This window comes from Equus asinus, chromosome 2 (assembly GCF_041296235.1).
Source record: "Equus asinus isolate D_3611 breed Donkey chromosome 2, EquAss-T2T_v2, whole genome shotgun sequence".
Classification (NCBI taxonomy): Eukaryota; Metazoa; Chordata; class Mammalia; order Perissodactyla; family Equidae; genus Equus; species Equus asinus.
Genome location: NC_091791.1, coordinates 120,888,429 through 120,909,104, shown reverse-complemented (window position 1 = coordinate 120,909,104; position 20,676 = coordinate 120,888,429). Strand labels below are relative to the sequence as shown.

Here is a 20,676-nt window from a genome sequence, read left to right as displayed (position 1 = left end):
GTCAGGCCAAATTAGGTTTACAGCAAATGGCTTCCTCATATACTCCAATATATCCTATTGCTTGCCATTTCTATTTGTCAGTGCCAAAATAGAGCCTTTCTTGTAAGAGAATATTATCCTTTATATGCATAGTCTCCCCTCAACTCCTTTTGTAAAGGACCACCGCTGTTGCCCAAAACTTGTAGGAAAAGACAGTGCTCTGGAGATGGAAGACAAAACAGAAACCAGGAGGGCACTATAGAAAGCCTTTGTGTTTCAGTTGGTGAGCATCTGGGAGGAGACAGTTCTGCGAAGACCCCTATTTTCATTTGTGAAATAGGAGTTTTCTTAAAACAAAGATTTCAAAGAAACACTTATGCTGGGGCAAGTGGAGTCGAGCGTGTTGGCCACGAGGAGTCTGAGCTATTGATGGGGGAGGGCTGAGCAAGGGCAGAGGGGGCTCAGCTTTGAGGTGGTGGTGTTGGCAGGATACCACTGCTGCTCAAAGGCTCCCGTTACCTTGAGAGAGCCGATTCCCACTTGTAGGGTGGACGGCATGTGCCCCTTTGCTGGGGGCTGGGGTGAAGTCGCAATGAAGGATTCAGGTACTCGTCTGTCTAACTTCAGACTGAGGTCAGAAGTTAGTGCAGGAAAGTCTTTTATTTGTCCTTTTGAAAAGGGAGAGAGAGAATATTTGTAGGTTATCATGGATTTAGTTTTCTATACATAATTTATTTCTGTTTTTAACTGAAAGAAAACTTTATAAAATCTCAATCTTTAATCTTTTTTTCCTTAATCATCTTTCTGTGACTGGGCCTCTTACCGCCCAAGAGGGGTTGTCTGCCTGCTGCAAGACATGCCAGTAGTCAAGAGGCAGGTGGTAGGAGAGAAAGGGTTTTATTACAGCTTGCTAGCAAGGAGAAAGGTGGCCGACTAATGTCCCAAAGAACCATCTTACAGAACAAGGACTACAGGCCCGTTATATATGGGGCTGGTCTCTGGGTTGGAGAAGCATCTGGTCTTTCTTAGTTCCTGACAGTTTTTTGTTTTAGTGGGTGTGCATCAGAGACTGGAGCAATGCCCTATACCCTGGTCTTTCAGTTGTCATTGACGGTGGCTATCAGCAGAGACTCTCTGCCCCAGGGTCATCACATTCCTAAGGAACTCAAAAGAATTAAGTTGTCAACTTATAGCAGCTGGGAGGAGCCATAAAATCTACACAGCATGTCTGGATTAGTTAATCAGAGGTCATTCAAAGTTATATTATGGTTTTTTTTCTACAGTATGGCTTCCCTTATGTCAACTTTGTGTTGAGCCGGTATCAAGCCCATTTCTTTAATGTTCTTTATTGCCAAATATAGATTTTCATGTCTTTTCCATGATTCACATACTAGTCAAGAGGAAGCTTGAAGCAGAGTTTATGGCCACATAAGTAAAATAGCTATCCATCAGGAAGATGATACGATCATTAGCAGTGCAAAGCAAAAGCTGACAAAATTCTGAGAAGTTGACAAAATCTGCAACTGTGTAGGTCACGATCAAAAACCAATTAGAATAATTGACAAACCCCTAGCCAGACTCACCAAGAAAAGAAGAGAGAAAGCGCAAATTAATAAAATCAGGAATGAGAGAGGAGAAATCACAACAGATACCAATGAAATACAAGAGATCATAAGAGAATACTATGAAAAACTATATGCCAACAAATTGAACAACCTGGAAGAAATGGACAAATTCCTAGACTCCTACAATCTCCCCAAACTGAATCAGGAAGAAATGGAGAATCTGAATAGACCAATCACAAGAAAGGAAATAGAAACGGTAATCAAAAACCTTCCCAAAAACAAGAGTCCAGGACCAGACGGCTTCTCTGGAGAATTCTACCAAACATTCAAAGAAGACTTAATACCTATTCTCCTCAAACTGTTCCAGAAAATTGAGAAAGATGGAGAACTCCCTAACACATTCTATGAAGCCAACATCACTCTGATCCCCAAACCTGACAAGGACAACACAAAGAAGGAGAACTACAGGCCGATATCACTGATGAACATAGATGCAAAAATCCTCAACAAAATTTTGGCAAACCGATTACAGCAATACATCAAAAAGATTATACACCATGATCAAGTGGGATTTATACCAGGGACACAGGGATGGTTCAACATCCGCAAGTCAATCAACGTGATACACTACATCAACAAAATGAAAAACAAAAACCACATGATCATCTCAATAGACGCAGAGAAAGCATTCGACAAGATCCAACACCCATTTATGATAAAAACCCTCAGTAAAATGGGTATAGAAGGAAAGTACCTCAACATAATAAAGGCCATATATGATAGACCCACAGCCAACATCATACTCAATGGACAAAAGCTGAAAGCCATCCCTCTGAGGACAGAAACAAGACAAGGGTGCCCACTTTCACCACTCCTATTCAACATAGTACTGGAGGTGCTGGCCAGAGCAATTCGGCAGGAAAAAAAAATAAAAGGAATCCAAATAGGTAACGAAGAAGTAAAACTCGCGTTGTTTGCAGACGACATGATCTTATACATAGAAAACCCCAAAGAATCCACAGAAAAACTATTAGAAATAATCAACAACTACAGCAAAGTAGCAGGGTATAAAATTAACGTGCATAAATCAGTAGCATTTCTATACACTAACAATAAACTAACAGAAAAAGAACTCAAGAACTCTATCCCATTCACAATCGCAACGAAAAGAATAAAATACCTTGGGATAAACTTAACCAAGGAAGTGAAGGATCTATACAATGAAAACTACAAGACTTTCTTGAAAGAAATTGACGATGACATAAAGAGATGGAAAGACATTCCTTGCACATGGATTGGAAGAATAAACATAGTTAAAATGTCCATACTACCCAAAGCAATATACAGATTCAATGCTATCCCAATCAGAATCCCAAGAACATTCTTCACAGAAATTCAACAAACAATCCTAAAATTCATATGGGGGAACAAAAGACCACGAATTGCTAAAGCAATCTTGAGCAAGAAAAACAAAGCCGGCGGAATCACAATCCCTGATTTCAAAACATACTACAAAGCTACAGTGATCAAAACAGCATGGTACTGGTACAAAAACAGGTGCACAGATCAATGGAACAGAATTGAAAGCCCAGAGATAAAACCACACATCTATGGACAGCTAATCTTCGACAAAGGAGCAGAGGGCCTACAATGGAGAAAAGAAAGTCTCTTCAACAAATGGTGCTGGGAAAACTGGACAGCCACATGCAAAAGATTGAAAATCGACCATTCTTTTTCACCACACACCAAAATAAACTCAAAATGGATCAAAGACCTAAAGATTAGGCCTGAGACAATAAGTCTTTTGGAAGAGAATATAGGTAGTACACTCTTTGACATCAGTTTCAAAAGAATCTTTTCGGACACTGTAACTCCTCAGTTGAGGGAAACAATAGAAAGAATAAACAAATGGGACTTCATCAGACTAAAGAGCTTCTTCAAGGCAAGGGAAAACAGAATTGAAACAAAAAAACAGCTCACTAATTGGGAAAAAATATTTACAAGCCACTTATCCGACAAAGGGTTAATCTCCATAATATACAAAGAACTCACACTGCTTAACAACAAAAAAACAAACAACCCGATCAAAAAATGGGCAGAGGACATGAACAGACATTTCTCAAAAGAAGATATGAATATGGCCAATAGACACATGAAAAGATGTTCATCATCGCTAATCATCAGGGAAATGCAAATCAAAACTACACTAAGATATCACCTTACCCCCGTTAGATTGGCAAAAACATCCAAAACCAAGAACGACAAATGTTGGAGAGGTTGTGGAGAAAGAGGAACCCTCATACACTGTTGGTGGGAATGCAAACTGGTACAGCCACTATGGAAAACAGTATGGAGATTTCTCAAAAAGTTAAAAATAGAAATACCCTATGACCCAGCCATCCCATTACTGGGTATCTATCCTAAGAACCTGATATCAGATATCTCAAGAGTCCGTTGCACCCCTATGTTCATCGCAGCATTATTTACAATAGCCAAGACGTGGAACCAGCCTACATGCCCAGAAACTGATGATTGGATAAAGAAGATGTGGTATATATACACAATGGAATACTACTCAGCCATAAAAAAAGACGAAATTGGCCCATTCACAACAATGTGGATGGACCTCGAGGGCATTATGTTAAGCGAAATAAGTCAGTCAGAGAAAGACGAACTCTATATGACTCCACTCATAGGTGGAAATTAGTATATTGAGAAGGAGATCTGATCGGTGGTTACCAGGGAAAAGGGGGGGTGGGGGGAGGGCACGGAGGGGGTAGTGGTGTACCCACAACATGACTAACAAAAATGTACAACTGAAATTTCACAAGCCTGTAATCCATCATAACATTAATAAAAAAAAAAAAAAAAAAAAAAAAAAACCAATTAGAATACAGTCATGTGTTGCTTAACAATGTATCATTCTGAGAAATGTGTCAGGCCACTTGCCTCCTGAAAGGGGAGTTGTGTTTTAGAACATCATTTAGTCAGTTGTGTCAAGTCACCCTGGTGGAAGCTGCTTTCTTTTTGTGGATGGAATTTCCTTTCTCAGCCAAAGTGATTCTCAGTCCTGGACATAACCAGATGTTTTACTAACAGACTCTTTCTCAGAAGTCCCCGTGCACTGCCCACAGCCTCCAGGACAGTGGCAGCCGGAGGCTCACACAGCCTGTCTCTCCCACAGCTGCAAGGCACGATCCTGCAGTATGTGAAGACGCTGATGGAGGTGATGCCCAAGATCTGCCGCCTGCCCCGGCATGAGTACGGCTCTCCCGGTGAGCATGGTGCCTCCCTGGGTATGGTGGGGAGGGCGAACGTCAGCCCTCAGGCCACAGTAAAGAACGTTACTGACATGGATCTCACCCGCTTTCCCCGGGTGGGAGGAGGTAGGAGCCCATGCAGAGCTTGATTGTTTCCAGTAGAACAAACAGACCAGCCTGTCAGCTGGGGCAGGTGTGCCGAAGGTGTGTTGGAGTCACCGTTTTTGGGGGAGGAAGCTGTGGGAGAAGCCAATGCCTCTTAGTTGTCGACGGGTAACAGGGCTCTGAACCCTGTGCCCCTCAGCTCCCCCACAACACCAGGACCTTGAAGATCACCAACCCAGGGAGGGGCAGGAAGCTGACTACCCAGTCCAACTGCTCTGCTGGGCTTGACGGGACCAGGCCTCAAGGGCGCCCCATGAAGGCACTGCTTTCCCACAGTGCAGTCTGTCCCTCTGTAGGGCAGGCTTCCCTTCTGGAGCTGTGGGGCTCTAGGACAGATGGGCCGTTCAGGGTGCCAGGCCCATGTGCCTGACAGAAGCTGATTGGGGCTATCCAAATAAACAGCCTAATGATCCCAGAAGTATTGTTCAGGATAAAATTGGACCATGGGAGCCCTTGTCTCTTAGGAAAACTGCCTTTTGTCTCCTATCTTATAACACTTTCCTGAAAGGTGGACAGCTGTCTCATTAAGTGACTTGGGTCCACTCATGGTCACCAATGAGAGACGTTCTGATGAGTAGTCGGCTGGTATGGCTGAGCTCCCAGGTGGTGCCCAGTACCTGCACAGGGCTGTTCCTGTGTTTGAGGACATGGTGACACGACCCATTGAGCCACTGTGAAGGGAAATAACCATTGGTGTGGCCTTGCTTAGGAGAACTTAACTTCAATTCATTGTCAGAAAGTAGATGAGTAATGCCGGGAAAATAAAATTAGTGCTCATATCCTGACTAGAGATGGGAATTTTAAATGTTGAAGATGAAGCCATTTAGGCCAAATTCCAAGCTGGTCTAGGGCAGAGCTATGGACCGCAGGGCTGCTCGTCACATCTCTTGCCCACTGCCACCCGGTGTCAGCACAGAGGCTGGTATAGCCCAGGTACATGGGCACCACCTCGTGGGTAAAGCCATGTTGCTGACAGGTCCCGCTCATATGTGCCTGTTGGGGGATGACACACGTGAAGGAGTGTTTTTTCCCCTAGAGGGATGAGTTCACACCAAGGAATGTTGAGAACAGAGGTGTGGACATGGTGAGGAAGGGAGAGCCTCTCAGGTAGTCAGGGCAATGCGGGTCCTTGTGGAATGGCATTCAAGGCCCGACCTGTTGGGATAAGGGTTTGAAATCTGGTAGATCTCCCACTTTATTCTTCTCAGGGTTCTTCTGGCTATTCTAGGTCTTCTGCATGACCATATAAATTCTGGGGTCAGCTTGTGGATTTTTGACTGGGTCAGCATTGAAAGTATAGATCAAGTTAGGGAATATTGACTTTCTTTCCAGTCTTTATACCTTGTGTCTTTTCACGCCTTATTACAATGTCCAGGGCCTCGAGGACTATGGTGAAGATGCGTTGTCTTGCTCTGGAGCTCAGGGAGAAAGCTTGCAGGTTTCACCACTGAATAGGCTGTTAGCTGCAGGTTTTTTGTAGACATTGCTGTTCAGATTGACTACATCCCTTTCTATGCCTGTGAAGGGATATTGAATTTTATCAAATATTGTTTCTGCCTCTGCTGGAGATGACAATGTGGTCTTTCTCATTTATTCTTGTAATGTGGTGCCTCCTTGGAAGATACAGCCTGACCAAGAAAGAAGCCCTGGAGCCGAGGCCCAGGGCCCAGGTGGTAGACAAACTACTGTTGCAGGGAAGATGTTGGGGTGAGGTGACTTGTGGTCATCTCCATAGCGGGCATGGTGGCAGTGTCAGAGAATGTTTTGTGGCTTGCAGAGGTCTCCTGGCTGTGAAGCCCAGGCTGGACCCTGTGCCCTGCCGAGGCTCAGCCCCTCCAACCTGTCCCAACCCCACCACTCACTCTCTGCCACTGCAGGCATCCTGGAGTTCTTCCACCACCAGTTGAAGGACATCGTTGAGTATGCAGAGCTGAAGACTGTGTGCTTCCAGAACCTGCGGGAGGTGGGCAACGCTGTCCTCTTCTGCCTGCTCATCGAGCAGAGCCTGGTGAGTGGGCAACCCGGCCCCACCCCAGGCTGTGCTGAGTCACTCCCCACAGGTGACAGAAGACGACATCTTTTAGAGGCTTGATTTATTGGGGTTATTCATGGGAGTAAGGGGAGTAAGTGTTGTAACGCCCCATTCTTTTTTTGTGACTATCTAGATTAATTTGAATTTGTTTCTGACAATTGAAAGACAAAAATGCAGTGTAGCTCTTCATTGAAGAATGTTTTACCATGTGAGCGTTGTAAAAATGTTTTATTATGCATATTTGCTACACGTAAGGTATAAAGCACGGCTTCCATGAGAGCTGTCTGCAGTGATGGAAAGTTCCATATCTGAGTCTGTGGGGCACTTGAAATGCGGCTCAGTGTGACTGAAAAACTGATTTTTAAATTTTCATTAGTTTACTTTTCAATAGCTACACGTGTCCCATGACTGCTGTGGTGGACAGCATAATAAAGTAGCAGCCCACCACCACTAAGCAATCGCATGGTGGGAGAGCCACTTTCTCCACTGATTGCCTCCTTGTGGTATCATTTGTGGCCGTCCCTCTGTCCCTTGTATGTCATGTCACCTGGCAGTTGTGAATTGGAAAGCCTAGTGAGTGTAACAGAGAATCTCATTGGCCTTCTCTGCCTTTCCCTCGTGACCAAGGAGGTGGGCATCTTCGTTTGTTGCTTGGTTCTTCCTGTTTTGTTAAATGCTCTATTTGTGTCTTTTGCCCATTTTTCTACAGCTTGTTTATAGAAGTTCTTTATATATCCTTTATGTATTACACATATTGCAAATACCTCTCCCTGTTTGTGGCTTATCTTTGCATTCCAGTGGTGGTGATTCGTCATAAACTGATACTCTTAATTTGAATGTAGTCTTTTTTTTTATGGTTAGCACTTGTATCTTTTTAGAGAAGTTCTTCCCTACCTAGGGATCATAAAGATATTCTTTTATCTTTTTATCTAAACGTTTTAAGTTTTGCTTTGTACATTTAACTTTATAATCCTCCTGGAACTGGTTTTGTATGTGATGTGAGAAGTGGATGAAGTTTCTTTCTTTCCCTTTGGGTAACCAGCTGTCCTTCCTCCAGTGGCTGAAGGACTCCTCCTTTCCTGCTTATCTGCAGTGTCTCCCTCTCACCTACCTGCTTTCTGTGGTCTCTTTCTTGGCTTTCTGCCATGTCTCGTTGATCTACCTGTCTGTCCGTGGCATAATAACACATTGTCTTACTCATTATAGCTCTAACTTAAGTCTTGATACCTGATACCTGACAGGGCATGTTTTCTTACCTTCCTCTTCTTCAAGAGTGTGTTGCCTCTTCATGGATCTCTGCTCTGCTCTGAAAGTATGAGAACCGGCTTGCCAATTGTATTGAAGAAGCATATTGGCATTCCAATAGGGACTGCATTGCATCTCTAGACCAGTTTGGGGAGATCTTTGCTATGTTGCTTCTTAAAGCAGTCTCTTGTCTTCAGGGCCCTGACAAAGGCAGGGTCATGCTTTGCAGTGACGTGGGTCAGGGTGCCCAGCACACAGTTCAGGCGTGGCAGTCAGCCTGCCAGGCATCCAGGGGCTGAGCCATTGGACTGGCTACCTTACCCCCGCATACACAAAAAAGAAAACATGTTGGCTCATATGTCAGGGAATCCCAGGCCGGTGTGGACACATCCAGGAGCTGATGGCCTCCTGTCAGGGCCTGTGTCTTTTGGCTTCCCTCTATGTTGCTGTGTTCCTAGGCAGACCCTTTCCATGTAGTGGTAAGGGGGTGACTCCCAGGCCCTCGTTGTCCCTACCACTCGAGACTCGGCATGGACCCTGAGTGAGCAGCCCGTCACGTGCTGCCCTCTCCCACAGCAGGAGTGATGGCAGGACCTGGAGAACCCACCAGAGTCACAGGGCAGGCCAGCAGTTCCCAAGAAGCAGGCAGGCTGACCGGACCAGTAAGCAGCCAGTGTTTAGGGCAGCCTCCTCCAGGAACGTGTTTGGGAGGACTGACTCTTTTACCTAAATATATGTATATTTTTAACAGCCAGATAAATTAGGAAGAATTCCTTTAAATAGTAATCTCTCATCATGAATTTTAGCTATTTAATATAGGAAAATTTCCTTCAGGTGGCTTTTCCTGAATATACAACGTAAGGTGCAGTCTCTTTCGTCCACGTACATCTAAGCCTGAAGAGACCTTTCAGTCACTGGCTTGGGTCAGGGTCGGGGAGTTTTACTGAAGGGGGACTGCCTTATAGAATTGATTTAGTCAGTGCCAGGGAACTGTTAGACGGCGGGTTTCTTTTCTGGTCCAGCTTCCCCTTTAGCAAATAAGATAAACTGTCAAAAGCTTTTCTTTACCAAAATAGAAGATGTCAAGGAGGCCTTGTATGAACATAAAATAATTACAGAACCACGGGGGTTTGAAGCTGAAGAAACAGTACTTGTCTCTCGCCAGCTCAAAGGAACAGTCTGTACTCACCGTCAGGGCAATGACCGGACATTTGTTGGCTTCTGGAAGGAGTGTGATGCTCTATTGGAAACTTAGGGAAGGAGAAAATCTGGAACCAATGCGATCCATACCCTCCCAGATTCTTAAATTATATCTGTTGCCTCTCGCACAAAATCCCTCTGAGAGTTGTCCAGCACTCTTCAAGGCTCACCACAGTCCTGTGGGAATTGGTGCCTCAGTGAAGAGCTCTTCTAGGTCTTGGGAGCTTGCTAAGTGCCCGGTATCTAGCGCCAAGCTGACACGGATCCCCGGTGTCTTCCTTCTGAGACCAAGACCTGTGTCTCAAGTCTTTGCCTCTGGACTTAGCTCCATTTAGTGACAAGCACAGTGCTGGCTACCTGGGAAAGATGCTATAAATTGTTGTCAGTTGATCTTACAGCAAACCTTGGCTGAAGAGTGGATGGATATCTTAAACAATGAGTAAAAATGAATAAAAAGAGCAATCTACAATTCAGTTGAGTGCAATTTTGTTTTCACTGCAGATTCCTCGGCCCATCCTTGAGGGCTCTTGTGAGCACCATGTGTGGTTTTTGTGGACACGGTAGCCCTGCCTTGCAGGAATGCCTTTGGCCCCTCCTTCTCCCACCCTCCGCTCCCTGTCGCCCCTTTGCCTCTGCCTTCTCTGGCCCCTCCTGTCAGCGCACCTTGTAGAGGTGGTGAGAAGCTACTCCTTCTGTGTTGGACGAGTCTGCTTCCAGGCCCAGCACCAGATTAGAGTTTTGTGGTGTTGCTTTTGTCCTTTTGGAAATAAGGGGTGATGTTTTCCAATAGGTTTGCCAGGGTGGGGCTCTCCAAGTTGGAAGACGGCATGGCTCCTCTGACTGCATCTCAGATGGTTATGCCCAACTCCCATCCAACCCAGGGGTAGATGTCTTCTTGGTGGTTATTTTGATCTCTCCAAAGAAGGTGGTAATAAAGTATGTTTTGGCATCTGCATAGGCTCCCACTATTGTAAATGAAGATATTAAGAGAAAATGTGTCCTTCAACTTGTCACAACATTAGAAAAGTAGGGTAACCGTCACCCAGTTGCTGAGGGCACCAAGTGTGTGGGTGGGGCCCCAGGGGTCCTGTCCAGTGAGGCCATGCAGTGGTGGCTCCGGCTGGCACCAGGATTTGATTCAGTAGTGAAAAATGTTGATCTTATTCTGAATCAGTGCATTGGATGGATAAATCTTCTAGCTTTTTGAAAGACTCCCTAAAACCAACCTAAATGTTTTGGTAATGTAGCTTTTTTTAGCTTGTGCATGTTAATAAACTTTTTGTTTTAGAATAGTTCTAGATTGCTTGTTTTTAATGCTGTTCTCACTTTTTTCCTGGTTTGGTTTAGGGGCAAAGATTTGCACTCAGTGACAGTGGTACCTGGAAGCAGCACAGATGGCCAGTCAGCCCCTTTGGGGCAGTGTTGCCAGGTGGCAGGCCTCTTTACCACCTGCAGAATTCCCCCTATGTGGCTCTGCCCCAGCAGCTCTCTTCCCTTATCGAAGTCTCCCTTCCTCAGTCCATTGGCCTGGCCACTTTCTTGTGTCAGTCACCTTCCAGCTGCCCTTCTACCGTCTGTGGGTGCAGCCAGTCCAATCGCCCTTCTCCACCTTGCTTTTGTCACTTGATAGTAAATACATCCTGGAGATCCCTCCACATTAGTAAGTGGTGACATTCCTCATCCTTTTTATAGCTGCGTAGTATTCCACTAACATCACCTCCTTTTATGTGTTTATATAGTGTGCAGTCCCCATCTGATCCTTTCCCTTGTTTTAGTTTGTCCCTTTCTCCTTCCCCCACACCTCCTTGACCTGCCCAGGGGAGGTCCTCCTGTTTGCACTCGCCCAGAGGTGGCTTCTATTATATATATCCTACATGAAGGGCTCAAGCACTGCTTCTGGCCTTAGAAACAGAAGACAGGGTGTGGAGGGGTCAGTCTCTGTCTGGAATGTCCTGGTGGAGCAGGTGGCGGCTGACTAGCTGCTTCACTCTGTTTATGTTAAGTGACAATGAGACACTCAATGAGTGTAGAAACTCTTCCTCTTCTTGATGTTAGCTTTGGCATCATCTTTAGGGAGATCCTCAGAAGGAAAAATCTCATCAGTCAGTATATGTCTTAAGTTTCTGATAATCATTTCTTTGTTTAATAATTTGCTTTATTACTACGGAATTATAAGATTTCAGGCTGGGTATAGAGTAGGGGACACAAGAGCCCATTCTCCTTTCCTGCCTCTCCGTGGTGAAGGTACCACAATCCAAGGGACCTTCCTTGAGGTATAAGAGCCCTGAGACTCTGGAAGGATGCCCTGTTCTAGACCATCTTTGGGCTCATGGTGGGTTTTTAGGAATTCTGCAACCCCTGATGTTGAAGTAAATTTTCTCTCCACATTGCATTATTCTGGAGAACGAGCCTTGTATAGTGTAGGGTTTTATACCTCGTTAAAGGAGTTTTTGATCCAGCTACAGGTTCAGGGCAACTGTCCAGAACTTTGTTTGGGGCTCTGAGGGGAATGAGTTGATGCTGCGTACAAAAGCGATGCTGCCCCTTTGTTTCCGCCGCCTGCACTGTTTGCAGAGGAAGCGCCCTTCTTCCTGTCTCTGCCGTGGTGTCTTGTTATAAACTCTGGTTCTTAAGGGGCTGGTCTCAAACTTGCAGGTAGGGCTGCCAGACTGATAAATCCTGGAAAACAAAGGCCACATTCAATGTTGGATTTTACTTATGTCTACATTTAATTAAAAGTAAATAAAATTAAAAGTTCCGTTTTTCAGGTGCACTCGCCACATTCCAAGTACTTAATACCCACATGTGCCTGGCAGCTACCTTAATGGACAGCACAGATGTAGAACATTTCCATCATCCCAAAGAGTTCTGTTGCATGGTGCTGCTTACAGTGTTTATTTTACATTAAATGGCAAAGATGTACCTTGTTTTCAGCACCAGATTTGTCTGTCCGTCTTTACTGTGAGAGAAACTTCCTGATGGAACCTTCTCTTTCTTTCTCAGTCTTTAGAAGAAGTATGTGACCTGTTGCATGCAGCACCCTTTCAGAACATTCTCCCAAGAGTCCACGTGAAAGGTGAGCCTGTGTCCCTCTGACTAGGGACTCTAGACTGTCCTTTGCAGTGGTGACCATGGTCTGTGTGGCCAGAGAACGCAAGGCCACTTTTGTTTGAGTTTGCAAACTCAGTCATAACTGGGGGTAATTGGTAGTGTAACGTAGTTAAACGAGTATTGAATAACTGGAATATTTAGGGCTGAAATGATATGTCTTGGATGTGCTTCCAGATAGCATGGGACTGGGGTGTTGAGTATGAAACAAGTGGCGTGAGTTGATAATCATTGCAGCAGATGGCACAGAGGGTTCATTGTACTAGTCTCTCCTTTTGATCACTTTTGTAATTTCCAGTAAGTTTTAAAAAGTGAATATTGAACAGAAAAGCAATTCTGTCAGTTTGAATTAAAATTCAGATGAGCCAGTTCTGTGAAAGAATTTCCAGAGAATCTGTATGATGCTAACTTAAAAATCTGTCATTTATTTTTTTCTGACAAAATTAACCTTTTGCAATTGTTTTTCATACAAAGGAACAGAGTATAAAATATTTTTTCCACTGCAGAGGGGGAGAGACTTGATGCCAAAATGAAAAGACTAGAATCAAAATATGCCCCGCTGCATCTCGTCCCTCTGATTGAGAGACTGGGGACCCCTCAGGTAATGTCTGCAGTGACAGCTGTCTCTGTTGCAAGCTGGGCATCCACACCAGGTCATCGGGGGGTTGGGGCTGGAGAGCACAGGCTGTAGGTGAAACCCAGACAGAAGTCATCATGAGCTGAGGGGCCTACTCAGGCCTCAGTGTCTCGGGGGGGTTTCCTAACGAGACCTCGGCACAGGTGGTTGGGAAGTTTGAATGAGCTAATACATACGTAAAAGGGCTTAGAACATCACCTGGCATGTAAGATGTAAACAATGTCACTGGTTTTTGTTGTCCATCCTTTCATGAAGAAGGCTTTTTATAGGTTTTTAAGAACAGAAGAGAGTGGGAGTCTCTGAGATAGGAGGCAAGGTATCAGGGTAGAGTTCCATGATTCTGTAGCATTTTAAGCTAGATCAAGGTTTCTCAGTCTTAGCACTGTCGCCACTTTGGCCTACATAATTCTTTGTTATGGAGATTGTCCTATGAACTCTAGGATGGTTAGCAGTATCCCCAGCCTCTACCCACTAGATGCCACTAGACCCACCCTAAGCTATGACAAACAAAAATGTCTCCACATATTGCCACATGTCCTCTGGAGGCAAAACCACTCCCGTTTGAGAACAGCTTGACTGTGACATATGTTTAATCTTGTAAGACATATAGGTAAGAGCTGACATATTTACTTTGTTGGTGCTTATTTCTAAAAGTCCTCTTCTGCGAGCTAAGATAGTTTCCAGTAAGTCAGATCAAAACGAGAGTAGTTTGGTTTCAGCACTCTGCCTCCTGTCGTGGCCTCAATATTCTGTCCTTCCTACAGCAAATTGCAATTGCAAGAGAGGGGGACTTGCTGACAAAGGAGCGTCTCTGCTGTGGCCTGTCTATGTTTGAAGTCATCCTGACTCGGATCCGGACCTTTCTGGATGACCCCATCTGGCGTGGACCTCTGCCCAGCAATGGAGTCATGCATGTGGATGAGTGTGTTGAGTTTCACAGACTGTGGAGCGCCATGCAGTTTGTCTACTGCATTCCCGTCGGAACACACGAGTTTACGGTTGAGTAAGTGTGTGCTCAGTGGACAGGGAGGTGGGAACAATGGAAGCTGGCGATGGGCTAACACAGAAGACCGCATTCCTCTAGAAATAGACTAGAAATCTGCTGAGCTGCTATAAAGCCACTTATGTGGAAGATCTTACTTGATGCCCAGGTGACTCAGGGCTAGGCTTTTGGGAGTCTCTGAACCCGTGAAAACTTATGCAAGTCAGGTGGGCATTTTTCTAGATATGGGATCCAGTTTTCCTGAAGTCATTCTTCATGGAGGGTCCACGATCTAAAAGAAGTTTAGGAGACAGTGTGCCAGAAGAACCCAAAAGAGGTGTTTACCAAAAACAGGGACCCACCACCTGCTGCTCAGCATTCCCTTCTTGGCCTGTTCCCAGCAGATGACTTGGTCATTGACATCTGGGACAGACTCATGAAAGACTTCATAATTTTTTATTGATCACCCCGTCTACTCACTGCTTCTTGTCTCCAGGCAGTGTTTTGGTGATGGGCTCCACTGGGCTGGCTGTATGATCATTGTACTTCTTGGGCAACAGCGGCGCTTCGCTGTACTGGATTTCTGCTACCATCTACTTAAAGTCCAGAAACATGATGGCAAAGATGAGATTATCAAAAACGTGGTATGTGGAAGTGTCACCAAAAAAGCATACTTTGTTTATTAAAAGTTTTTCTGGGAGTGTTGTTTATCCCAGTACATAAGTTTTGTTTTCATTTCTAAAATGAATCTAAATATAATCGATAAGTAAAGTAGCTTAGAAGTTAGAATACTAATTGTTCCATTTTCCTTCTCTTTCAAGGAACTTAGATCTACTTGATATTATAGAGCCTTATAGGATCAGCCTTTTCAGATTATTGGCATACTATTCCAGTCTTCTGGCTTCCTTTGTTGTAGTCAAAGTGTGTTTTTTATATACTAATATACTATTATATTAGTTTTTCTATTGCCCTCATAACAAATTACCACAGATGTAGTGGTTTAAAACAACATCCATTATCATCTCACAGTTCTCTCTGTCAGAAGTCTGGGTACAGCATGGCTCAATTGGGTCCTCTGTGTACAGTCTAACAAGGCCCAAATCAGTGTGTCTGTAGGGCTGGAGGCTCCTGGAGCCTGAGGATGAATCTGCTTCCAGGCTCATTTTGGTGGTTGGCTGGATTTAGTTCCTTGCAGTTGGAGGACTGAGGTGCCCTTTTCCTTGATAGCTGTTTAGCCCACATCCCTTCTCATGCTTTCTGCGTGGCCCCCCTCCTGCCAAGGTAAGTCAAGTCCCTCTCACACTTCCCATCTTTCAATTTTCCTTTCTGCCACATCTCTCCTGCCTCCGGCTGGAGGAAGTTCTCTGCTCATATGATTAGATTGGGTCCACCTGGATAATCCAGGGTTCTCTCTCTGTAACCTTAACTACATGGCAGAGTCCCTTTTGCCAAAGAACATGTTCACAGGTTCCAAGTATTGAGACATGGACATCTTTGAGAGGCCACTCTTTACCTCCTACACCTCCATTTCCTTGGCTCCCTAAAGTGTACCTGGAGTACTTTCTTCTCTTAACTAATTTACTTCAGCTCTGTGTTTACTGTTTTTACTTTCGAAAATCGTTAGTTTATATTTAAAAGTTCAGTTTGGTTCTTCTTCATATCTTGGTGGTAATTGATCATTTTATCTTCATTGAATTTTTTCCATTTTTTATTTCTTTACACATTTCATGTATTTTATATTCTATATCTTTTAGTTCTAGTATCTGAGGCCTTGAGAGGTATCATCTAAAACTATGAAATGTTTCCTTGTGTGTTGGATTTTTTGTCAGCTCTTGTTTGAACTTAATTTGGATTGCTTTTCTCCCAAGATTTTCATTTGCTTCTCATCTCCAAGGGCCGTTACCAACTAGGGACCACTTTAGCCTAATTATAGGGTCCTGGCTTCATGGGGAGTCTCTAGGTATAGTCTGGCTTGCTTACAGCCCAGGCTTATCCAACTTCACCCCACTGCTACTGGTGGCATCTGTCCCTGAGGAAGTCCTGGCTTCTGCTTTACCTCCTGCATAGGCAGAATCACCAATGCTTTTTAAAGTTTTTTCTGTTTTCGTGTGTGTGTTTTGTATGCAGTTTTGTTATAGCAGAAGAGTCTGTCAAAGTGTCCTATCCACAATAACTGGAAATCTAAAACTTGTGTTAGATTACTGGTCTTTCTCCACTGACCATATCATCTTCCTCTTTATAATCACAGCTTTTAGCACAGGTTCTTAGTACCTATTTGTTGAATGAATAAGTCTGTAAGTTGTACAAATGGGGGAATCTAGTTAGTAGCATGAAACCAACAGAGAAATGCAAAGTATATTCGTTGTTCCAGTAGTTGCATTAAAGAGACGGTGTGTGTCAATAATTTGTCATAATTTTTCTGAGAAAATATGAATATCTTGACATTTTAAAACATGAAAAATATGTTTTAATAGTAAAACATCCTAATTTTAACTGTTGTAGCCTTTAAAGAAGATGGTAGAAAGAATTCGCAAGTTCCAGATTCTAAATGATGAGATAATCACTATCTTGGACAAGTACTTGAAGTCAGGTGATGGAGAGAGCACACCTGTGGAGCACGTTCGTTGCTTTCAGCCACCTATCCACCAGTCCCTGGCCAGCAGCTGAGGGCATGTATCTCACCTGTTTTTGAAGAGTCTCAGTGCTGACTGCATTTAATAACTATAAGGGCATGTTTCTCTTTCTATACCCTATTTAGTAAGATTTTTAGGGACTATTTTTCAGTATCTCTGTACCTGTTAAAGGGGGTGCTTTTCAATCCAAAAGCTTAATTTTATAAAATTGACTTATTTTTCTAGAGTAAAATTGTATATGCTTTTGATAATTAGAAAGTCTGAGAATATTAGTTGCTGATTGTTGCCATCAGGTTCTTACAAAATTATTTTCCATTTTTCTGTGGAATGTTCCAACAGCTAGCTAAGTCATGAAGTGCTGCTGAGTTCATCCATTTATCCCTTAGCAAAGGATAAGTAATGTTTAGGGAAAGGTTTATGGACTTAAGCAAGAAACTTAATACCAGCTAATTGTAATAAAATCTGTTACTGATTAGAATTAAATTTAATAGTTAATTATTTAGCTTTTATTTAGGGCTTTTTCTGATGGTCTTTTATGAATAACCTTTTCTAAGTCATTGTTCTCTCCCCCTTTTTGGTGTCAGTGTTACAGAACATAGTTAACTTGATTCCTCTGCTTCTAAATGCAGTTGTGACAACACCTGATTTGTGAGTTATAACTTAAATGTTACAGAAATAAAACTAATGAAACCTATTTGTGTTCATTCATTTATTCTGACGATTTGTGCCCTAGTCTCGGCAAGGTCCTTCCTCTGCTTACCCCTGTGCACAGACCAGGCCAGGAGGTCTGAGTCTAGGTCACCTGCAGCCTTGCGAGAAAGGAGGAGATCATGATGGGGAGTAACTTCTATATGGCTTTGGAAATGGAACACCAAACCAGGAGCATCATACGTGCTACTGGAAATAAAGTCTGTAAATTACACCACTGTACTGTTTGTTTAAAGTTACCTAAAAATGTTCTTTTTCGTATGTGAACAATCACCCTGGCCCAGCATTCTGCTACAGATTAAGAGGCAGTATCTGTGCTCACTCTATATTAAAAGTATAGAATATGATGAGAAATTACTTTAAGATAAACACTTTAAATAATTAATATTACTGAGTTTTGTAAGAATTATAAACCAAATAAAATGTGGTAAAGAGTTATGTACAAGACAATTTCAAGTGCTATGTTAAATAATTAAGATTTATTATTATTAACCTCTGCATTCTCAGTGAGGGCATGATTACACCCAAGGGTGAAAACTGGTTCTCATTCTATTATTATTTATGAAGCACAGAGATACAGCACATCAACAAATATACAGTGTTATCTGTGGTATTAAAATTACATGGGGGGAGGCAGAAAAAGCCTCCTTAGAGGGTCAATAATAAACACCAGGAAAAGGGGAATTTATTTCATAAAACTTGGAGACTGTCAACTCTGCCCTGATAAAGCCAGTGGAGAGCTGTGTGTGGACTGTTAGTGCCATCTACCAAGGGAGGCTCTTGCCTGCTCAAAGCAAGGACAGTGAGGCACCCGTGGTGGCTGGTTACACTACGGGGTCAAGCTGTGTGACCTTGGGCAGAAGCAGCAGAGTAGGAACAAGCCTGTTTTCTTCCTTACTGCCCAGTTGGAAATTGTCAACTTTTCTTTTTTTAAGGCCAATTAATTGCTATGATGATAGGTACTGAAACTGGATAGAGTTCATTATAGTAGTCTACCTTTTTTGCATACATTTGAAATTGTCTGTAAACATTTTTCTTCAAGGACATTTTTAAAAGGCCAATATATATAGTGGTCCAAATGAACTCCTAAGCTAAGTAAAATACTTGGTACAAAGAAATCATATTTTACAAACATCTTAAGTTTGTTCTAAGCATTCAAACTTAGAAAAGAACTTTGTTTCAATTTCTTTTTATTATAACATGAGCTAAATTTAAGAAATTACCCTAGTCTTCTGACTTTATTTCCCAGACTTGTTAGAAGATCTAAATGACATAATACCTCATTATGAAAATATATTGAAAAGTACAAGAGCTGATCTAAGATGGTAATCAAGGTTCCAGGTACCAGCACTGGTTTAACCAAGTGTCATCTAGGAAGGCCACTGAATGTGTGTGGTGACAGGTCACAGCCTGGGAAATATTTTGGTGGGGCGATTTCTTACCCTTTTTTGTTTTGTAAATGAGTTTCCTTCATTTAATAACTTGATATTCTTTTAAGCTAACATTTGAAAATTAAAAGAATTCATCAAACAGGAGTCATTTTTATAGGTAGGGTAAGTCATAGGACAATGTGTTGGGATAATTTTGCTCTTTTTTTAAATCAAAAAGCCTTAAAATGGTCAGAGATTGATGGAGTGGGGATGACAAATGTACATTTTAGACTTTCATCACCAGTGAAAAAATAAAGCATTTTTATAGACTTAAAACTGTCATTAGTGCTTTTAGATTTTGGTGAAGAAAAATTTAAAATACCTCTACAATAATACAGTGTTAATAGGAACTGGCCATATACGGAGGTAATTTTAGTGAGCTACCATCATTTAAATAAAAGTAATTTCTTGGTCCGAATTAGCGAAATCTTAAAAAAAGACTGTCTCTAGGGGCCAGCCTGGTGGCACAGCAGTTAAGTTCGCACTCTCTGCTTTGGCAGCCTGGGGTTTGCCAGTTCGGATCCTGGGCGCGGACCTATGCACCACTTACCAAGCCATGTTGTAGCAGGCGTCCCACATATAAAATAGAGGAAGACAGGCACAGATGTTAGCTCAGGGCCACTCTTCCTCAGCAAAGAGGAGGATTGGTGGCGGATGTTAGCTCAGGGCTATTCTTCCTCAAAAAAAAAAAAAGATTGTCTCTAGAGAACATTGAGAACAATGCTTTTTCAGACACATTCTGATATTCAAATTCACTTTATAACACAATTATAGATTAACCTTTTAATTACATCTTTCTTAAAAAGCTGTCAGGTTTCCATTTCTTCGGGAGATATTTTCACTAGTGTGTTGTTCAATTCCACAGGTTAAGCTTTCTTCATTATTATTAAGAACTTCATACATATTAGAGAGATTGCCATTCACTGCTTTTTCGTCTTTTCGTAAAGACACAGGCAGACTTGCTAGACTAAAGCTGACGTCTTTAAAGGCATGCAATAAGAATATTCCCACAATGATTGTAAAGAAGCCACTCAAAGTACCAATGACATCATCAACAGGCATATCTTGCCACTCCTTAAAAAGAATAGCTGAACAAGTTAAAACTGATGTTGTAAAGAATACGTAATATATTGGAGTCACGATGGAAGTGTTGAATATGTCCAGGGCCCTGTTCAGGTAATTAATCTGTGTGCTCACACAGACTATAAGGCTCAACAGCAGAATCCAGGCCAGGGGATGTCGTAGTACAGGCTTTCCAGCAAACAGCTCTTTGATAGCAATACCCAGGCCCTTAACACAGGAGACAGAAAACGCTCCAATGACAGAGCAGATTGTTATATACACAAGAATGTTTGTCTGTCCATGGCGAGGTCCCACCACGAAGATTAATATCAAGGATACAATGACCACAAGTGTTGCAAAGACCACAAAACCTGGAGGAGGCAAAGTAAAGTTATATTTAGTCAAATATTTAAGTACCAAAAGAAAACTGAGAATCCAAAACAAAATATTAACTCAATAGGAAGGAGAAAAGGTGTGGCCCTAACATAAAAATCAGCTTTCTTTTGCTTTCCTAGCAAAAGCACACTCATAAAAATTTAGTTAGATGTACACACTGGAAGATTAAACTATGCTTCACATTCACAAATTGTTATATCACTAACATTTTTAAAGTAGCATTTTAGGCCTCATGATAATTCTATCAAAGAAAATGAAATCAGGCTAATTCACA

General features: G+C 42.7%; 2 protein-coding genes across 5 annotated transcripts in view; one reads left to right on the top strand and one right to left on the bottom strand.

Annotated features, from left to right (window-relative positions):
• Window positions 1–17,500, top strand: part of LOC106823927 (cytoplasmic FMR1-interacting protein 1) — a 71,552-nt gene extending 54,052 nt beyond the window's left edge. The window contains 7 exon segments of the mRNA XM_070497117.1: window positions 4,729–4,819; window positions 6,847–6,977; window positions 12,450–12,522; window positions 13,061–13,155; window positions 13,956–14,194; window positions 14,670–14,817; window positions 16,676–17,500. Coding sequence (XP_070353218.1) covers window positions 4,729–4,819; window positions 6,847–6,977; window positions 12,450–12,522; window positions 13,061–13,155; window positions 13,956–14,194; window positions 14,670–14,817; window positions 16,676–16,840 — 942 coding nt within the window. The 3' untranslated portion in view covers window positions 16,841–17,500.
• Window positions 17,501–17,974: 474 nt separating this feature from the next.
• The window catches only part of NIPA2 (NIPA magnesium transporter 2), a 38,975-nt gene continuing 36,273 nt past the window's right edge, over window positions 17,975–20,676 (bottom strand). For all 4 annotated transcript variants that reach the window (XM_070497155.1, XM_014829912.3, XM_044763491.2 and 1 more), the window contains one exon: window positions 17,975–20,377. In XM_070497155.1, the coding sequence (XP_070353256.1) occupies window positions 19,743–20,377 (635 nt within the window). In that variant the 3' untranslated portion in view covers window positions 17,975–19,742. The remainder of the gene's footprint in view (window positions 20,378–20,676) is intronic.